At 39.9% G+C, this 19,331-nt stretch overlaps 1 protein-coding gene across 5 annotated transcripts in view; it reads right to left on the bottom strand.

Annotated features, from left to right (window-relative positions):
* The window catches only part of RTN4 (reticulon 4), a 46,578-nt gene that overhangs the window by 19,916 nt on the left and 7,331 nt on the right, over positions 1–19,331 (bottom strand). Inside the window, exons 2-3 of one of the 5 annotated variants that reach the window (XM_075749892.1) lie at positions 10,413–10,469; positions 7,168–9,609 (exon numbers count right to left, since the gene is read on the bottom strand). The exons of 1 other annotated variant lie outside the window; for it this stretch is intronic. In XM_075749892.1, the coding sequence (XP_075606007.1) occupies positions 7,168–9,609; positions 10,413–10,469 (2,499 nt within the window). Of the gene's footprint in view, positions 1–416; positions 855–7,167; positions 9,610–10,412; positions 10,470–19,331 lie in introns of those variants that run through there. 3 more of the 5 variants (XM_075749893.1, XM_075749894.1, XM_010305215.2) reach the window with 3 other exon arrangements.

Genomic DNA, 19,331 nt, shown 5'->3' with positions numbered 1-19,331 from the left:
AATTATTAAACTACATGAACTGCAGACACTACATTCTTTTGAGTTAATGTTTACTATTATTAAGTTATTAATAATCCAGGAATTCCAAAGAAACATCAACTAAATTCGGACTATGCTGGTATTTGTGCAGTTCATACCAAAACAAGCTGTTCTTTAACATGCTCTGTAGCACTGAAAAAGATCTGCAGTGTCACACAAGCTATTTCACCCACATAAATAATTTATTCTGCTGCATTGCTCATATTTACCCATTTTAACCTACAGCTTTTACAATTTTGCATACAGTACAAATAAATCTTACATCTTCAGATACATTTCACAACAAAATACAAGCTACAAACACCATTTGCTAAAAACAACCCGCAGCATCTTTAGTTTTAAAATAAAAAAAGAGAAAAAAGTGAAAGAACAAATACCCTTATCCTTCCAACTGCTCGGCTGACTGTCCATCTCTCCACAAACGATCTACCCTCCAGCTGTGATTATCAATTATGCATACCAAGAGGACAGCTGCAAGAGAAGAAATCTACAGCCCAGGATGGGAAACATGGGCTTCCCCAGCAGCGTCTGCAGTCTGCTGCTGCACTGGTGCTGCAGGAGGCCGGTCAGCTGACGGCACGGGGTGTGGAGCACGACTGACGCAGTGCGAGCTGTAACCAGGCTCCTAATGCTCCAGCACCAAGACTAAAATGCAATCTCTGATCAGTGCAGCCATTTGCTTCTCACTGCTTGAGAACAGAACCAAAAAGACGCCAAGGCAGAGAAAGAAATCACCGGCACAAAGGGAGATGGCTTCTCCCTGCAGAGCAGCGCCAGTGCGTTGGCAACGCTGCTGAAGCAAGGCTCAGCCCAGGGTAACAAAAGCTCAACTGCCCTAAGCGGCTTTTCACAACAGCATGGAGCTAAAAGTAGTCACCAGACAAGCTTTAAAACAGATTGCTTTTCAAACAATGGTTAAGACACTTCTATAAATCTCCAAGACGTATGCCTTCCCCTCATTTTTTTTTTTAAACAAATGTCTGTCTAAAAGACTACAGAGACATCTTTGTAACACACCTCTCCCTTTAAAAAAAAAAAAAAAGTTTGAAGGAAAACAGAATAGGACCCTTTCTGTGCCTGTAACAAAAGCGAAAGGCTCATGAAGAATACAAAAAGGCTTTTTGCTGGTATCTTTATAGTTTTGATGAACTGCTCCGCTGTATTTATTCATCCCTAATGGAGGTTTGAGAAGAACAGTTCTCTCGCCCTCTAATTCCTACAACCAAACACCTTCCCTTTGTGATTTTACATCAGCATCCTATGTTGTACACTGCAGACCTGACAATTAAATGTTCCCTTCATTTAACTACAAACAAGAACTCAAAAGTTTACACTACTAACATATAGAACGTAACATACAGAAAGTATTGTAAAAATGTGAGATGAGCATAAACTATAAATTCAAAATCCAAAAGAGAAGAGCTGAAAGAACCACGTTGTCATTCTGCTTTCCATCCCTGCTGAAAAAAACAACTACTCTTCTGGTTTGGAATCTCTTCTTAAGATACGAGGCTGACAATAAAATGCTAAAAACTCCCCAGCATTGCTCCAAAACCTCTTAAAAATTGGATACACCATTTTATACAGTGCTTCAATTACTACATAAATTTAAGGTCTCATTTGACAGCAAGACCAGTTACATATACTTTTAACTTACACAAAGATGTGCATTTCATTCACAATTTCAACAGATAAATCAAAACACGTACCATAGGAGGGAAACATCATAGTGCAAGAAAATGTGAGAAGTTGCACTATACAAAAAAAGAGTACAAAACACGTCTGAAAATCTGCTTCTGTCCTCGAGCTGAAATGCTTAAGATGAACTAGTAACTACCGAAATCTGTGATTCTCCCCCTACATTTGTTTAGATGACTGCATCGTCACTAAATTAGTCAAAACCTTGATGCTTTCAGAAAATTTTCTGCTAATAATCAAATTTCTAAAGATACACAATTAAAGCCTCTTTGTCTTCGTATTCTTTATGTTATATACTTAACATAGTACATTTATGCAGCATGTTCCTAAATAGACATTTTGTTGTAGCCACAGACACAGCCACAGCAAATCAGCAGCAGCCAGAACACGGACACACACACAGCCAAGCCATGAGAACGGCTGCTTTACCAGTCCCTATACTCCATCTCAAACGGGCCACCACTAACTCCCTGCACCGGAGTTTCTCCCTGTCCTCAAGATCCTCCTCTTTACTCTCTGCATACTCAACTGTTCACCCTTACTGCTCCATGCAAATGATATCCAAAATGAAGTCTCTATCCCTCTGTACTCACATCTCTTATTTCAGGCAGTTACACCCATGTAACCCTAACCTACATACAAACAGAGTACCAACAAACTTCTGTGTAAGCTTTATTGTTTCATTAGAGAAACTGCATGCCCGTTTCTATACCAACATTTAAACAAAAATTGTCTAACAGGCTACTTAGGAGATGGTGTTATCAAGTCACCCAGACAACTAACACAGACACAATCAATTCTAAACATGTTCTTCTACTGAATGCACCTATGTTCAAAGGGGCTGCATGCTCACAGGGTGAGTACTTTACTGACTACCCAGACATTAAATTGCCCTGAGCAGATGGACTGACAACAGCGTTCCTGACTTCCCACAGGAGAACATTTTGGATGACTACCCAATTCTGCACTTGCCCAAGGCCTCACTCAAAGCTGGCTGCGTATCTGCACCTCTGGGAAAGTTGACAACTCAGCACAAATGCTCTATTTTCTCCCCAATTCTGCCACTCTGCAAGTAACTTCCCAAAGGCCTTGCTCTGTTAGCAGCCTCAGCTGTACAAGCCTTTGCCCCTCAACAGGGGCAGCATGAGAGCTCTAATGAAACGCAGGGGGTCTAGGTCTTTCCTTCAGAAAAATTTCACTCAAAAGTTGTTTGGGTTTTGTTTGATATTCCCCCCTACTACTCCTACTCCTCTGCAAATTCTCCACCCTGGAACAGAAGTGTCCATTTATTATCATTTACATGGTACCATAAAAGACCTGAACAATCAAAGAATGTAAGAATACATAAAATTAAATCAAGATTTTATGTTGAATTAAAGTATATTTTACAAATAATTTGCTCCTGAAAGAAACTCCAGAGGCATTCTAAGGTATTTCCCCCACACGCACACTGAAAAACAACAAACCAACCCAAACCAAACACTTCCCATCTGCTGAATAGCTCTATTTAACTAACTACAAATATGGAAACTAACGGAAAGGAACCAAACAAATACCGTGCTGGTGTAAGGCAGCATTTCTAACTTCTTTTAAGCTTCACGTAATCATAATGACCTGGTTTGCTGTTACAAAATCACAGGAAGTATTTTATTTCTGCACGCATGATTTGGGGGTAAAAAGAAAAGTTTTATCATTAGTAGCACTCAGTCATCCTCTCAAAGCGCATTCCCCACTTGGACTTCACCTTTGAATTTGCCCCCTCAAGAAAATCCAGGGAATGTAAGATACTAGTAATTACCTGTATTTCTGGAATTCGATTACAGTGTAGCATATATGAAAACAAGAGATCTGTAAATCCATAAGATCTCATCTGAAATGAATGTCTAGAGCCTGATGTTCCGAAACACCATGTAAAACTGACTGCCTTGATAGTAAAGATCTCTACACCATTTCCAACTATTGTTGTAATGCTCAACATGAATATATCGAGAGATTTTGACTGCCAATGTGGCATGATTTTTTTGTGTACATGTGGGGGGGCGGGGTGTGGGTGGGTTCTACAATATACTTTGATTTTGTAATTCAATTATATAAAATCCTCCACATCCACCAAACAAAAAAAGGTTATGGAAAGCATGGGTTTCTAGCCTATTTGTGAGAATTACTGATCTCTATTCATAAGTAAGGGGTTATCAATGAAAAATATCTGTACAACAGAAGGGCTAAGATATGCAATATGTATATTTAGTTTTCAACTCTACAAATATTAATTTAAATCTCAAGAGTTCAGAGTTTTTGAGAAATCTAGGATGCAGCCCTCAAAAGGCACAGTGCACTGGAGTGATACTTCCTTCACAAACACTAGATGGCATCAAAGCCCTCTTCTATGGGCACGCCTAACCCCCATCCCCTCCAGCACCAGCCCTGGCAGAAGCTGGACCCACGCCGGCTCTGGCACAGGGTGGCAGCATCTGAACAAGCAGCAAACATCCACTCTTAAGTCTCATTTTTGTATAAAGTGTTTTTATGGAGATCAAAAAAATGTGTATTTTGAAGTCTGAAACAGCAGGATTATCTGCTAGGAAGCCAGATACAGAATGCAGTAAGAAATGCAAGGGAAAAAAAAAAAATATATCAGTATGTCAAAGACAGTAGGAATTGCTGGTGTTGCAGTGGAATATTTGCTGTTGAAATTTTTTATAAATAGGAACTTCTAACAAGGAGAGGGAGTTTCTTTATAGTTAACTGCAGTTCTGAATTTCTTTTGGGTTTGTTTTTGTTTGGTTTGTTTTTTAAATCTGTGCAGCTAGAAAGTACAAGTCCCTGTGATCTGATACCATTACAAAATAAAACAGGTTACCCAAGGACCTGCCAGGCAGCATTCAAACAACTCCACTCTACCCACGAGGCTGTTCAAAGCTTTACGTTTGCTTTATTGGAGTGGTGGAGTTTAAAAAAAAAAAATCTGCAACCCTTTTCAAGTTTGTTAGGTCCCTGCAGTCCATTGGGAGTGTTGGAAACGACACTTCAATGTTGGCATTCAAGTTAGCTTTCAATAAAAATCACTATTAAGTAAGCATTCAAGAACCTTAATGGAAGTGCACCAGTAAGGCAGTTGAGATTAATGTTTTAACAAGCAACAGTCATACAATCACACCAACTGATTTCCAGAAGTCGAGGCACAGTAAAATCTATTTCAGTTCCACTGATTGGAAGACAGGAAAAACAAACAACAAACCACCACACAATGAAGGCAGAGTTAGAAGGCCAAACACATGCACAGATCTACTTCTTGGCCTTGTGATGAATTATCCCTCCTTTTTCAGTGTGGAAAACAAGTGTGCATTAGTTCTTTGAAATTGTGCCTAAGTAGTGTGGTACTAAAAATCAGACAACTAGTTTTGTTCATGGCTGGTCACTAGACTCTTTGGGCAGGTCCCAGAAGTCCCAGTTCTGTATTCTATAATACAGCAGAAGTGAACAAAAATGTAAACAGGACAAATTGTGGAAGAAAAAATGGACAACATTTTTTAGTTAGTATTCTCATCTATTTAGGTTTAAGAAAATGTTCTTCCAGAGTAAAGCAAAAAAATATTTTTTTCTTCCCAAACAACACAGCATGTCAAAAAGTAAAACTGCAACTGCTTTACAGAGCGAGCACAATGCTGACAGAAAGACTGTAGACAGTTCCCCAGGTTCCCATACCCCCAGCCCAGCCCTGTGCCTGGCCCCTCAACTACCACCAGTGCTGGACAGATGCGTGCCCCGTCCCAGCACTCTGCCGCTAGACCGGAGACCAAAGACACCCTTCAAGTCTCTGCTCTCCTGCTATGGCGAATGGTTTTGTGTGCAGCTTCTCTGGCAGTTTCGCACAGACAAAAGAGCGGCAGCTGTGTCCTTGTCAGACCCAAGCTAAGAGTCTTTCTTCCCAAGGCAGCGATTTCCCATCCCCAGCCTGCTACATCCATGCAATGATTGAACAGCAGCTCTGCAAAGGCTTCCTGTTAAAAGAACTAACAAAACAGCTAGTATAGTGAGTGCAACGTTCAGGGTTGTGGTTTTTTATAGTCTGATCTCTAAACAATTAACCCTCTGACATGAAGTATAAGATACATAGCAGCTGTTCTCTGAACAGCACTAAATGCTGGAAGTCTGAGCATAAGGAGAGAAGCCTTCACAGAACACACAGTATTTTAACAGTGCAGGTATCACTGAAATGTCATCACATGTGAAATGGGAAACTCTCTTTTCTGCTTACCTGTATGTATAGAAGAGGTGGGACAAGAGGAAGGACAATTATCATGCAAAGTTAAACATGAAAACTACATCTTCTACCTTATTTTCCAAACCCTATTTCAATAGCACTAATACCCTGATGTTCCCCTCAACATACACGTGTTATTCCCTTCCAAAATATATTTGATGAACGTAGACTGCAACTACTGCACAACATACTATTGCCAAGTCAAATTAACATTTGTGTTTCTATTTAGAGGAATTGTGCTTTCTACAGTAGCTGTTTTTAGTGGGAATACTTCTGGTGCAAGGAAGACTTAAGTAGCAGCAGAGTGCTGTGATATCAAAAAGCAAAGTATTTCTCTAACCTACAAAGAGCTGCAACTCCACAAGGCCTTCAGTTTAGAGAACAGAATAAAACATGACAATGGTCTTACCCTTCCTTTGACCTTCTGCTACTTTAATTGCACATTATTAGAAGAAAAATTAAAGTGCCTCACCTGTACAGAAAAATTGAAATTAGTATCTGCACTGTACAGAAACCAATTTTAATGTTTGCAGGATACTCAACTTCTTGCTGGCCACTTTCCTAGAAACCTGAATACTAAGCTCCCTCACGTGCACTACTTATTTAAACCGTGGGCCTTGATCTAATGCAAGCTCCAAGTCACACGAGCAGAGATGCGCAGGGTCTTTCCCCAATTCCAGACACAAGTCGTACATGCTGTAGCAGCAAGGTATTTTCCTAAGTTTCAACATCTGATGTTTGAGCTGTGTACGAAAAGAAAGAAATGCCTCTTCAAATCACGTACACACAGCAGACTGAAACACCATCCTGGGCTTACTATCACATATTAAGAGCTAGTCTGAAAGGCCACTTAATGCTCAGCCTGCAGACAACCACAGAAGAGCTTGCAGCAAGTAGTGGCTTATTTCTGACCAACAGATCACCAGCAGGAGAACTGAAGGAGAAAAACTGGAGACAGTGAGTCCATCCCTGATAAACAAAAAAAAGTACTAAAGCAATCAGAGCATGAGAAAGGTAAATGTGCAGGTACTAACTTTTTCTGCTACCCTCGGCCTACATAGAGAAGTTTACAGAAAGTGACTTAAAAAGAATAAGTCATGACATGCTTAAGTTTAGCTAAAGAATTATGCGGATTAGTGAACTGCAAGACAGCATACACAGATTACCTGAAGATTTATTCAGCTTTGCTGAAAATACAGCAGTAGGTTTTTCCTTTTCTTTAACAGGAGCAGCTTCTCGCTCAGCTTCCTTCTCAAAAGCTTCTGGTTTTACTACACTGACTATCTCTTTTTCAGCAGGTAAAGGTGAGGTATCTGTGGCCGGTAAGGACATCATGGATACTTCAGGCACTTCTTTGTCCACAGCCTCCCAGGACTTTTTCAAGGCATTAGTATCTTCCTCAGCTTTTACTTCTACATTCTTTATAGACAGATCACAGGGTAGCTCTGGGCAAGGCAACTGCCTCTTCTCACCTTCGATCACCTCACTGATCTCTTCACTTTCATCTTTGTGCATTACATCTCTGTCAGGGGCTTCTGCCACAAACTCAGGAGCAGTTTTAGGATGAGCTAACATCACAAAGTCTTCTTCCACTGTGACTGGGGAAGACTCCATGGGTGAGAGCGCTTTGTTGTCTCCTGTTTTTGGTTCCATAGCAACAGATACATCAGCTGAATGAGCCATAGCATTCAGCTCTTCCATTTGAAGAGGAATCTTCTCTGCCTTGGCTATTTTTGCAGGTGTTGGCTCAGATGGCAGAGCAGCAACAATTTTGGAAGAGTCCAGTTCAGGTTGGAAAGACTCCAGATAAGGCTTGCCCGTGGCAGCTACTGAATCCACCAGTTGTTCCTCATTTTCATCATCAGTTACAATACTCTCAGTTGATTTACTTTTTAAGATGAGAGATGGATCTTCGCTCACTTTCTCAGTAAAGTCAGGTATCACCTGGCTATTAAACAAGTCAGATTTTCCAAACTCTGGAGACAGTTTCTCAACAAGTTCCTTGTGTTCAGGCACATCCTGAGAAATGCATTCTGTTATCGGCGTCTTTGAATAATCTGTAAAGGATGGGGAAGCAGATTCAGAGACCTTTGTTTCCTTAATTAAGTCACATGCAATAGATATATATGGGGTCTCTGTATCTTCAGGACTGACACTACTCTCATGATCAGTTTTTTTAAATGCTAATGCCTCTTTTGTTTCTTGGCCCTGTATCGGTGGTACATTCACTGTCTCTTGGTATAAGGGAGGCTTTTCAGTCTCTTCTTTTGCATTCTCATAATTAGCACTAGGAATAAATGTTTCTAATGGGGAAGCTTCGAGCTGCACAGCAGATGCTTCTGCCCCAGCAGTCCCAGTGCTCAGAGGGGCTTCCATAACAATATCTGGCAATATTGGTGATGGAGCAGCTTCCGACCCTTCAAATGAGGGACAGAGTTGTGTCACAGGTTTCAGAGTCTCTTGTACCGACTCGGAGGTTTGAACTAAATCAATCTTTGTTTCATAAGCAAGTTTTGTACATGCCACATCATGCATTTCACTTTCATATGCTTCTTGTACTAGATCAGGAGTAAGACCTTCAGGCATATTTGCTGCAGTGTCAGATGGCACTGTTGATATACTCTCGGTTTTAGCATAGTCAGCTTCCTGGCCTTCCTGCTTGCCAACTGCTCGAGTGCCAAAATCACCTTGTTCTGTGCTCGTCTGAGCTTTCATTTCTGCAATTTTTTTCTCATCATCGGTTCTATTTTCTGAAGTGCCTTCCTCCAGTGGAGAAAGAGATTTGACTTGGTTACCATCAGGACTTACAGAGGATTCAAATTTAGTACAAGTAATGTAAGTCTGTGAAGGTTCTTTTACAGCTTCTGGAGTACTTGGGAAAGAACGATCTTCAGTGCTGCCTTCACTGTCTCTTTCATAATCCTTCTGCACATTCAGCTTATCTACACCATATCTCTCATCTAAACTGCTTTCTAGTTTGGCATCTATCTTACTTCCAACATCCTCTCTCACGCTGCTCAGCCCATGACTGGCACCTTTTACTTCCCAGATTGGCTCAAATGGTTTGAAGTCTGCATATTCTTCCCTCCTAAGAGGGTCTTCTTTCAGCGCCCCTTTTTCACCATGATCACCACCTCTGTATTTGTCTTTGTTAGAAAAGGGATCTTCCTTTTTCTCAAAGAAATCTTGAGGAGTTTCTGGAGACATTTTCAGCTGCTGTGCAGGCATTTTCTCCAGATTAGGTAATTCTTTAGGGCCCTCTAGCTGCGTTTCTTTAGCTTGAGATAAAATGGCTGCTTCTGCTTTAGCAAATGGGGGTTCCGAGTATTTCGTCTCCAAAATGTCTTTTTCATTTCCCTCTGCAAGAAATGGATTTCTTGCATTTTCCATGGTTTCTTTATAAACCTCACTTGCATTTTCTTTGTAAGTGCCTCTTGCAGGTAATCCATCTGAAAGTGTATCAAAGGCTGCGTGCTCTTTAAAGGGATCAGCTGAGATAGGAGAGAAGGAGGGAAGAGAAGGAGCAGTATCAAGCGGGACTGCAGTAAAATCCTCTTGACCAAGCGACTTAGTGCTACCTGGCTGCTCCTGCAAGTCCATAACTTTTTCTGTGACCGTGGACAGAAAGGAAAGTTAGAGAATGCAAGTGCTCTTAAAGTCAATGCAAACTTTCACGACAGGTTCACGTGATGTTAGTTATTAAGAGGTTCTCCCAAGTTCTATCATAGGTACTATTAGCCATTAAAACAAAGTATGGTATTTTATTTCACCTCTTCTAGCAGAGAAGTACACAAGATGCTAGAGAAGCAGCAACTTTATGCAGCGCAAAGATCACAGTAAAGCTGAAGATGCCAGACAAGTACCAAGCATCCAAGTACAGCAGGGAACATTAACAAAGGGGGGGGGGGGGGGGGGGGGCAAGGTGAGACAGAAAGAGGGCATGTGCATTGTGCACAAACATGCATGCCAGTAAGAAGTCTTTTTCTGACACTTTTTAAATGGGAATTTGGTGGACAGTGTAGCTAAAAAACACTAAATAAATACTACAGGTACAAATTTTACTTATATAAAATACTGCAGAAAGTTACTACGATTAAATCTTTCTGCTAAATCAGTAAAGCAACTATGCTTTGAATGTGTTAACCTGTTAATAGTATCGACTTCTCTCCTACATCAAGGGTCCAAGAATTCACAGATGGCTGTAGCACGTTTATAAAACAGTTTACCACGTAAAGAAATGAACATGTATTAAAATCTCGAACAGATCAACCGAAAAGTCAAAACTGAAAAATCTGATAGAGGCTATTCTTGGACCCATGCTGACTTTTAGTAAAGGCAGACTAATTGGGAAGAGTTAATGAGATCAGAAATACAGGATATATTCAGACAAAGGTGAGCAGAAAGAACTTGCCTGCAGAGGAGTGCATCAGAGGCGCAGATGTAGCAGGAAGAGCAAAAAGGGTCTCATCTGAAAAACAAACAAATAACCTCAGCAGAAATAAAGGCTAGGTTGAAGAGGGGAGAAAGCACGCAAGTAGTCAGTTCCCAGCAAATCAAACAGATCCACAGTCAATATCCACACCCAGAAAGAACCACAGAACTAGATACAAGCCAGGTAAATTTGGGAGAGGCAATACTCAGAATTCTTCACTGCAATGGAATCTTTATAGAGGTAACTGAGGGACCTCCACCCTCCAAGCCAGGGACCAATGTTAGGGTAAGATACACCATAGCAGCTAGTCCTTATTTTCATTCTCCAAACTTCCACACTACTGAGCAGCTACAGTGTCTGTAGCACCAGAAAAAAACCACTTGCCATTGTAACCAACACACTTAATCAGCTCACTTTGTCAGAGGGTATCCTAGCACCAACTAACTTGCATGAGAACGGCAGCGATGAGGAGACTCAACCAAAAATTGTGAAAAGTTAAAGTGACTAAAGTAAGCTTTGAAACTCCCCACAAACAGAGCACTGATCAGACATGCTGATACTGATCAAACTGACAACAGTAAATTATCATACTATTTGCTTTAGGTTTGTGTCTTCACTATTTTCATTGTGTAGTAACGTAGACAAGCTTCCAAATGAAGGTATTTTTTTAAAGCATTGCTCGGCATGATCCAAGGAGCATGTTTTGCTTTCCTGAATTTGTTTTAACCCTCATATTTCACATCAGACAATCCCAGCTCTCCAACTTCCACCCAAATAACTATGTTCCACTCTTCTCCCAAGCTAAGGAAGTCACTCTAGTCCGCAAATGCATGATGGTTAGAAGCCAGACCAGCCCAGAGTTTCATATTGCACATTATCTGAAATAAAAGCATACGACTATGACATTTTACTAAGCTGCATAATGGAGCATTTAATGAAAAACCAGTCTAGAAGCAGCAATACCAGTCATCATTAGGAACCAGGCAAATCAAAACCAGGCCTCCTCTGTATTTCTGTGTCAGCAGTAGTATTTTTCCCAAGTCCATCATGGCCTGTTGGCGTTACATTAATGTAGAAATAGTAACATTTAGGTAAATATTTAGGTAAAGTTTTCAAATCAAGGCTGATGAAGAATATTTACTATTTATATCAATTGTACTAGCAGAATGCAAAATTATATGAAAGTGTTTCAATTAGATTTTGACTTTCCAGTACAGACATCAACAATCTTCTATTTTGCTATTTGCCTGGACAAAATCAACTACTGAAAAAGTTAAGAATGCATTGTTTTAATTAAAAGCAAAGAAAACCAGAAACCATTGATTTTAAAAGACGAAAGACAAAAGTGAGAAATATGGTAGGCCCAGCAGCACATATGTAATACTCCAGTAAAGCAAGGCATTAAGGTAATTTTTGCTTTGGCATTGAACCATAACTTTCTGCAAAAGCAATGCCACTTTAAGATACTCATGACCTGTCTGGCTTACTCAAGTTAATCTCACCAGCAGTTTTCCAACAATCAAGTCTCCTCACAACTTGCATTTCCTGTCACAATACACAGTCCGTTGGTTTTCTTTCTCAGAACACTGTTATCATCAAGTGATGTTTATAATCCACAAAATACAGCAAGATATAAGAAAACAGAATAATAAAGTTGGAGCGTAGGACTCAGTATTTAGAAGCTTCTTCAAGTCCTGCGGGACCAAAGGGATTTCTGTTCAGTTTTCTAGAAATTACTTTTTTCTATTAAGGACCACACAGAGAGAAACCTCAATTCCAAATTTAGAACACATTAAAACAGTGTCACAATTCAGCAGTGGCAAAAGGTTTTAAGGACAAAAACCACACTGGAGGACAACCGATCAATATGTGACGCTAAGTCACAGAACTGCAACGCTCATCTGTACGTTGCTAAGTATCACCACGTGCCCTTTATTTCAGGAGATGCTTGACTCCACATGCCCCGGCTCACTGGGACCTCTTCTGTGAGCAGACTGCTCACACAGGGCCCCCTGCCCCATGAGACAAGCAAGTCACCTGGTCTGGAAAGTAAAACAAGGGGCTTCAGTGAGAGCCCAGCTTGGAACTAACCAGTCCAGAGAGCTGCTCCGCCTTCCTCACAATGAGGCTTTTAGCAGTAACATCAGAGGGTTTTCTTCAGTTTCTAGCGTGTCTGGTACATCAAGGGCTACTCTTGAGCTTTAAGATTTTAGGTAAGCAAGCCTCAGGGTTTGCACCAAGCAGCAGCCTGCTCTCTTCTTCTCTCAACATTATGCCTAGATGGACCAAGCAAGCAACATCCCCTGACCACAAACATAGAACTGTGTCTGTGTGTGTGTACTGGATGCCGATCCTGCTGAAATACCTGATCACTTGTTGGTTAAGTGGAGTACCAGTGCCCACATACTCCGTGCTTGAGCCAGTGGCAACCCATCACCTCATCCTTACTCCCCTGTGGCACACTCCCCTTAGAGCACTGCACACACACACACCAGGTCCAAAGCCTCAGGGGATACATGATGTGGGAATTCACCAGGAAGCTGGTAACAAAGACTACTCCTCAGCCTGCAACTTCCCTGAAACCACACGCTCTCACCTCCGGGCCATGCCACAGCAGCATAACCTTTCTTTGCTGGAAGGGGTCTAAGCTTTGGATCGGAGGAGAGGGGAGAGAAAGCAAGATGGACCTGATGAGACTGGACTGTGCAGCATGAAGACAGAGCCCCCAGACAGCCCAACAGAAAAGGATCTCATCACAAGGAAACCAAGAACAAATCAATGGAGTGGAGGTGCTGAAAATGTAGAAATAAAAGAAGGACAAAGAAAGATGACAGAGTCCACTAGGGTTAAGAATGCAAAGAGGAAAATGCACAAGTCCCTGAAGGTGTAGTACACTTGGTGTCCAAAGATAACTACAATCTCTACCAAAAATTCTAGACTTAAGATCTTCTGAATTCTTCCCAACCCCAGAGATTTCAGTTTCTGGTGAGGAACACTGGTTTTAGCGAGCACTGATTTTTTTCATGCTCCATAAGACAAGAGAATGCAGAAACTCCTTCTCAGGTTTGCCTTCCATTTACTCAACACAACTATACAGTAGCTGTGCCAGTCACTGAATTCCCAGGTTCTCTTAATGGAAGGATATTATGCCCACACCCAAACTTTATTTTCCACACATAGCTGCAGTGTGAAAAGTGATTACATAAAAGCAGTATTTCCTAACCAGCCAAGGAGAACCACCCACTTTCCCTCCACCCACATCAGAATAGCATTTTTCCTGCTGCAAGGAAGAAGATACAAGGACTTTTTCCTGCTGTGGGCCCTGTATAACACCTCCAGGCAAACAGGGAGAACAGAGTAGGACCTCTACAACTCCCATGTCAACATGACTGCTACCTGAACCAACCATTCTCTTCAGATTGTAATTCAAATGACATGGTGAAAGGAATGGTGTTTTTTCCAGCAATGACGTTTGCACTGAAGAATCCTTACCTCCAATGTTGGAGGCAGAAACAGAACTCTGTGGGTGCTTTGGTAGAAGAGAGGGGAGAAAAAAAGAAAAAAAAGAAAAAAAAAGAATGCAGCATTTATCAGACTGCCCCCTGGCACGCAGCAAGACTGCCCAGGCTCCAAGGCACACCACATGGAACCAGAGAACCGGCTGCCTCTGCCCACCCACTGCTCATAGCACTGGTAACAGCTGACAAGTGTCCCAAGTTTTGTAATAAAGTACTATGGTGAGTGGAATAACTTCATTTGCAAAGAAGTGTGAGGATAGGTCTCTGAGTGTGCCTTTCCTATTTGCATATCAATGGCAGAAGTTAGGTGATTGAAACAAACAAAGCAACAGTACACTACTACTAGAATCAAGAAAATTTCAGAATATATCAAGCTCTAAGCAAGATTATTTTCAAGTAAAGGTGCATTTTCAAAGCTCTTTTCTTGACCTATGAAGTGGGCCTTCACCACAGCAAAACTTCACACAAAGGTATAAAGAAAATCTAAGTAAAGAAGTCTTCAGTTTTTACAAATCATAAAAAAAATTAACTCAGTAAGATGAACTGCTCAGTAACTGTTTCATCAGAAGACAGATTTTGTTTGACAACATACAGAAGAGACCTTGGAACAAACAAAATCTCCAGGAGAAGAGAATCTTTACTCCAAATTTTACCTGCCAAAAATCCGTAACAGTGCAGGTTAGTAACCTACCTTCAGCATTACAGACAAGAGAAGGACAGACCTCCTATTTGTGAGTGGTATTACTTTATATTAGTTACTGAAGTAGTTCAATTGATAGTTTTTAAAGAGAACTTTATAGACAGACTCAACTTTGCCCAGGTGATCTTATAGCATTTAGTAAAATACTAATCCTGTATGCAAACATATACACTCACACATCACCAAACCAATGACTGCTGTTTGCCTAATGAGAGAAAGTTAACAGTTTGGCTCGCAAGCACACACTCCTCCAGCCTGCCCCCCCACCCCTTTTTTTTAAATATCCATGTATATTAACATTTCTCCCTAATGTGAAAGGAAACACATTTAAGGAACATCAGAACAAAGTGATGCACAAAGTGATTCATTCTGATTGTATTCCTGTTTTTAATAAAAAAAAAATTGCAAATTTTACCTTGACTTTTTGCAAATTAAATATTCCCTAAAAAAAAAAGCCACTGACAAACAACTCTGTAGCTTCTCCTTTCATTAGCGTGAACTCTCATACTTTAAAACTTTGTATTATGGTTTCAGCTAAAACCTAAGCTCTACCAACAAGAAATACATTTCAGTTTTGTTTAAAAATAAACCCCCTGACACTAGCATGACAGAGATGTCATTTTAAATGCTCATTTTAATTTTTGTTGATTGCCCACTAACTGGTATTGTATCACGATATAGATATATCAGCATAAAACTTTAAATTTAGTATCAAAGTCTTGGATAAAAAAAGCAGAGAAATAAATGGAGAGAGATTTCCCAAACAACTGAGAAAGTAAAGCTACCTGCTTGGGGCGGGGGGGGCGGAGAGAAGAGTCTTTAAAATGAAACAGAAAGCAGAGGACTTAAGTCTAGTCACAGAAAATAAGAACTCAGCAAGAACGTGTTCTATCCCTCATTGCTGGATTTTGGTGACATACCCTTCCATCTGCTCTCACACATGACTCCTTCCAAGCATAAGCAGCAGATCTGTGATAAGGCAGGTTTGCTGTTCTGATACCCTCATTTTTATGTATGAGCTCATCATTGGAAAAAAAAATCTAAATATTTTATTTTCTACATATAAACACAGAGTAAACTTCATCCTGATGCACAGTTTAGCTTTGGCAGGAGAGTGTATTAGGCTGCTAGATGGCAGTTTCAGTCTTCAGGGAAAAAAAAAATTCCTGGATTAGTTTGCTGGAGAATGTAAGTTATTCTTAAAAAAAAAATACCCCCACAAAACCCACACTTGGCAAAAATAAAGTTTTTGACAATCCACTTCACCTTTGCACATTTAGAAAAATGAGCAAAATGCCTAACTAACAAGATGGGGACTGCTTTTATCTTACATACCTACCACAATGGGACACTGATTTTGAAGGGCCTCTCTTGTTAATACAAATATTTAACAATAAAAGAAAGCAGGGCAAAATTAATACTCAAAGGAATGGCATCTGTGACATGACTCATATGTAGTATATAGTTACATTTGCAGCAATCCCTCTCAGGCTGATATGAAAGAGAAATTGTCTGCTTCTTCAATGGACAGAGTTGTTAATTTGCCCACAGTGAAGACTGTCCCAAGCAGCATTTCTGATCTCAAACCATTTTGTACGCAAAACACACATACACAGCACTGCCATGAAGTTTTACCCTCTTACAGATTCAAGAACTACAAAAACCTTGAAAGGCTTTTGGAGACCATTGTGGTACCCTCACACTTCATAACCATAGGAAGGAACTGCCATGGGTTTTTTTTTTTCCTTGTGTGTGTATTGATGTCAAATTATTATGAGTAAATTGTTACCTCTTGGCATAAAGTGTCAAAGACAACATACCTGGCCATATAAAAATTAAATTAAATGACACCAAGGAGAGCCAAGCTCTTGGATGCCTAATGTCCTACTGCAGAGTAAACAATGGCACACAACTTCACAAGAATTTCCTGAGAAAAGCAGCTGCCTAGACAAACTCCATTTAAAGCATCTCCTGTTATGATGCAATTGTTCTAAATATGGTATTTCACCAAATATTTAAGGCATTCAAGATAAAGAACATTAACTATTAATAGCATCTTTTCGCATCATTAGATCAAGCTGCAGAGCCACAGCAAGTAATTAGATTTTCTCATTTGGCTCTTTTTAGTTATATGCGTAAGTTTATACAGAAAAGTTTCCAGTTTAGGAAACTCAGACTGTAAACTACTTGGAAATATTTGAGGAAAATACACAAGCTGCTACAGAACGTGGAAATTGCTGAAGATTTAAGTGAAAACAGGAGCTTCATTTTAACATCAGAGCTAGGATCACAAAAGGATCCAAGAGCTTGGATTATTAACAAAGGCAGCTGTAGATCGTCTCAGGTCTTCATGGAAATTACTGCGAAGTGGTATCATGCATCACTTGCAGAGCAAGTTGCACTATACTGCACAGGAGATTTATTTCAAATAACATGAAATGAGAAAAGTTCAAAAACACTATTTTGAACAATGCTTCACACTTTATATATTCTGTTTATGGAAACACAAGTCTGCAGCAAAAAGCCTTTTCTTATTGTCTAAGCAGAAATCTAACACCAAAATGGTTTAAGCAAGTTTGGGGGTTTTTTTCAGTATCTTATTTACATGGTCCAACTTGCAGCAACTTTTCCTCTTTTGGAAAAATTACATTTGAGGCAAGCTGCCTAGCAATGCAGATACCATAAAGTGTACAATGGAAGAGGTAAATTATATGCCATTTCATCTTCCTTTGATCAGTTATAGAGTAAAAAGCAAGTAAAACAGTACCACTCCCCTGCAATACCCAACTGCCAACCAAAGCAAGAACAGATAGACAAAGAAAGTAAGTTCATTCTGGCTCTATTACAATTCTTTCTGTTACAATCCCTACCACCAAAGTAAGTACCCACTACAAGGGTGTTTTTAAAAGGCCATTAAATACTTCAGACACTTAACTGTGAGCCTTGCCTCACTCTTGCAACCAAACATTTTGATCAATAACACTAGGGACAGGATCCAAGCAGCATTTCAGAGGATGGCTCTAGAATGCCACTTCCTATTAAAAGTCCTTCAGCAATATGAATGTCACTGTATCTCTTCAGAGTAGGGTCAGAATTTTATCTCGTACATTTTGCTATTAAAAGTAAACAAAGAAAAAAGTCAAACAGGTCAGTTCCAAAGAAACTTTTCATTATTCTTATACCAAGCATAACAAGAGAACAAGGAATTGTCAGAAACAGACTGCACATACCTATCACAGACCAGCAGTCCACAGTGGCTCCCCACGAGGAAAGTTAAATCCTCTGAAGAATGAAGATAAACCTCTTGGCTTCTGAGCACACAAGAAGTGCCACGTAGATTAACTGTGCCCTGAAGACCTGTGCCTTCTCCCCCAAGTGTATCAACTGACCTAATCACCTGAATTCTGCCTTCTTACAGTTAGCATCAGGTGGTGGGTAAATACCTCCCTTTATTAAGGTCAGCTGGCCACAATAATCAACTCCAACTGTTCACAGCCCATCTCTGATGGCTTGAAATACCCACTTCACAATCACAACTATATTTAAAATCTAAATCACAAATATATTTAATAACAATGCTTAGAATTAATTAGAACAATCTTAGATATGAACATTCACAGATCCAGCATTTACAGTCACCAAATTACTTTAATATATTTAATTAAAAAGAAAGAAGCAGAAAGAAACAATCTAGCCAACTGCAAACACATGTCCAGCGAGACACAGCTTTAAAGCAAAATATTCCTTCTTCGGCAATATTGGTAACAAAAAAAAAAACCAACCTAGATAATTCCTCTAAAAACAAAACGACTTTTCCTTAAGACCCAGACTCCTTAACCATATGTTGAAGTAACAAACAGAAATTTAGGTTCTGGCAGTGCCACAAAGCAGAAAAATATAATAATTACACCAGAACTTATTCAAAGGCAGGAGGTCTAGCGAGCCATGCAAATCCTATCATTATGCAGACATTATCCAATTTAATTTTAGAGATTATACCAATCATAAGATTCCCTTTTACTGATTTGTACAGATGGAATTTTTCCTTGTTTTCCCCACAATTAACCAAATTAAACACTATTTAGATTAGCAACTTTATTATTGCAGAATAATATATTTATTAGCTAAATTAATCTTTAAAGAATGGAGAAGAGATGCTACTGATTTCTTTTTAGCATCTACTCCCAACACATTACCTTGCGCGACAAACCTCCGACATAAGAGCTTACAGTCTGTAAAATAAAAACAAGTTGATATCTAAGATATCTTCATCTCAAGAGAGGGGAAAAAGAACATGGACATTCATTACAGCCATCAGCATTTGTATAAGAATATCTTTTAATAAAATGGATAAAGCAGTGTAAAGATCACACACATCATCCTGATGTGCTCCCTGTCAACAAAGATGATCCGATATCAAGCAGCACAGCACTTCCTGGGTTGCAACAGATCTTGGTCAATACAGGTTTTAGCTATCTACTTCAGGTTTTTGTCACTTTGATGCAATTCACATACATGGGAAAACTGATTTGCTTATCTAAGAATGTGATCTTTTAAAGGAAACTGAAGTTTAAAACACTGGAAATGCATCCCTTTGCCCTTTGAAGAGCATTTCTCAAGCTGAAGGCATGAATACTTGAAGACCAGGCTGAACACCAAGAAAGCAGCAACCTTTCTTCC

This window comes from Balearica regulorum, chromosome 3, assembly GCF_011004875.1.
Source record: "Balearica regulorum gibbericeps isolate bBalReg1 chromosome 3, bBalReg1.pri, whole genome shotgun sequence".
NCBI classification, from domain to species: domain Eukaryota; kingdom Metazoa; phylum Chordata; class Aves; order Gruiformes; family Gruidae; genus Balearica; species Balearica regulorum.
Note: the sequence above shows the minus strand (reverse complement) of the source record. Positions and strands in the feature narration are given on the sequence as shown.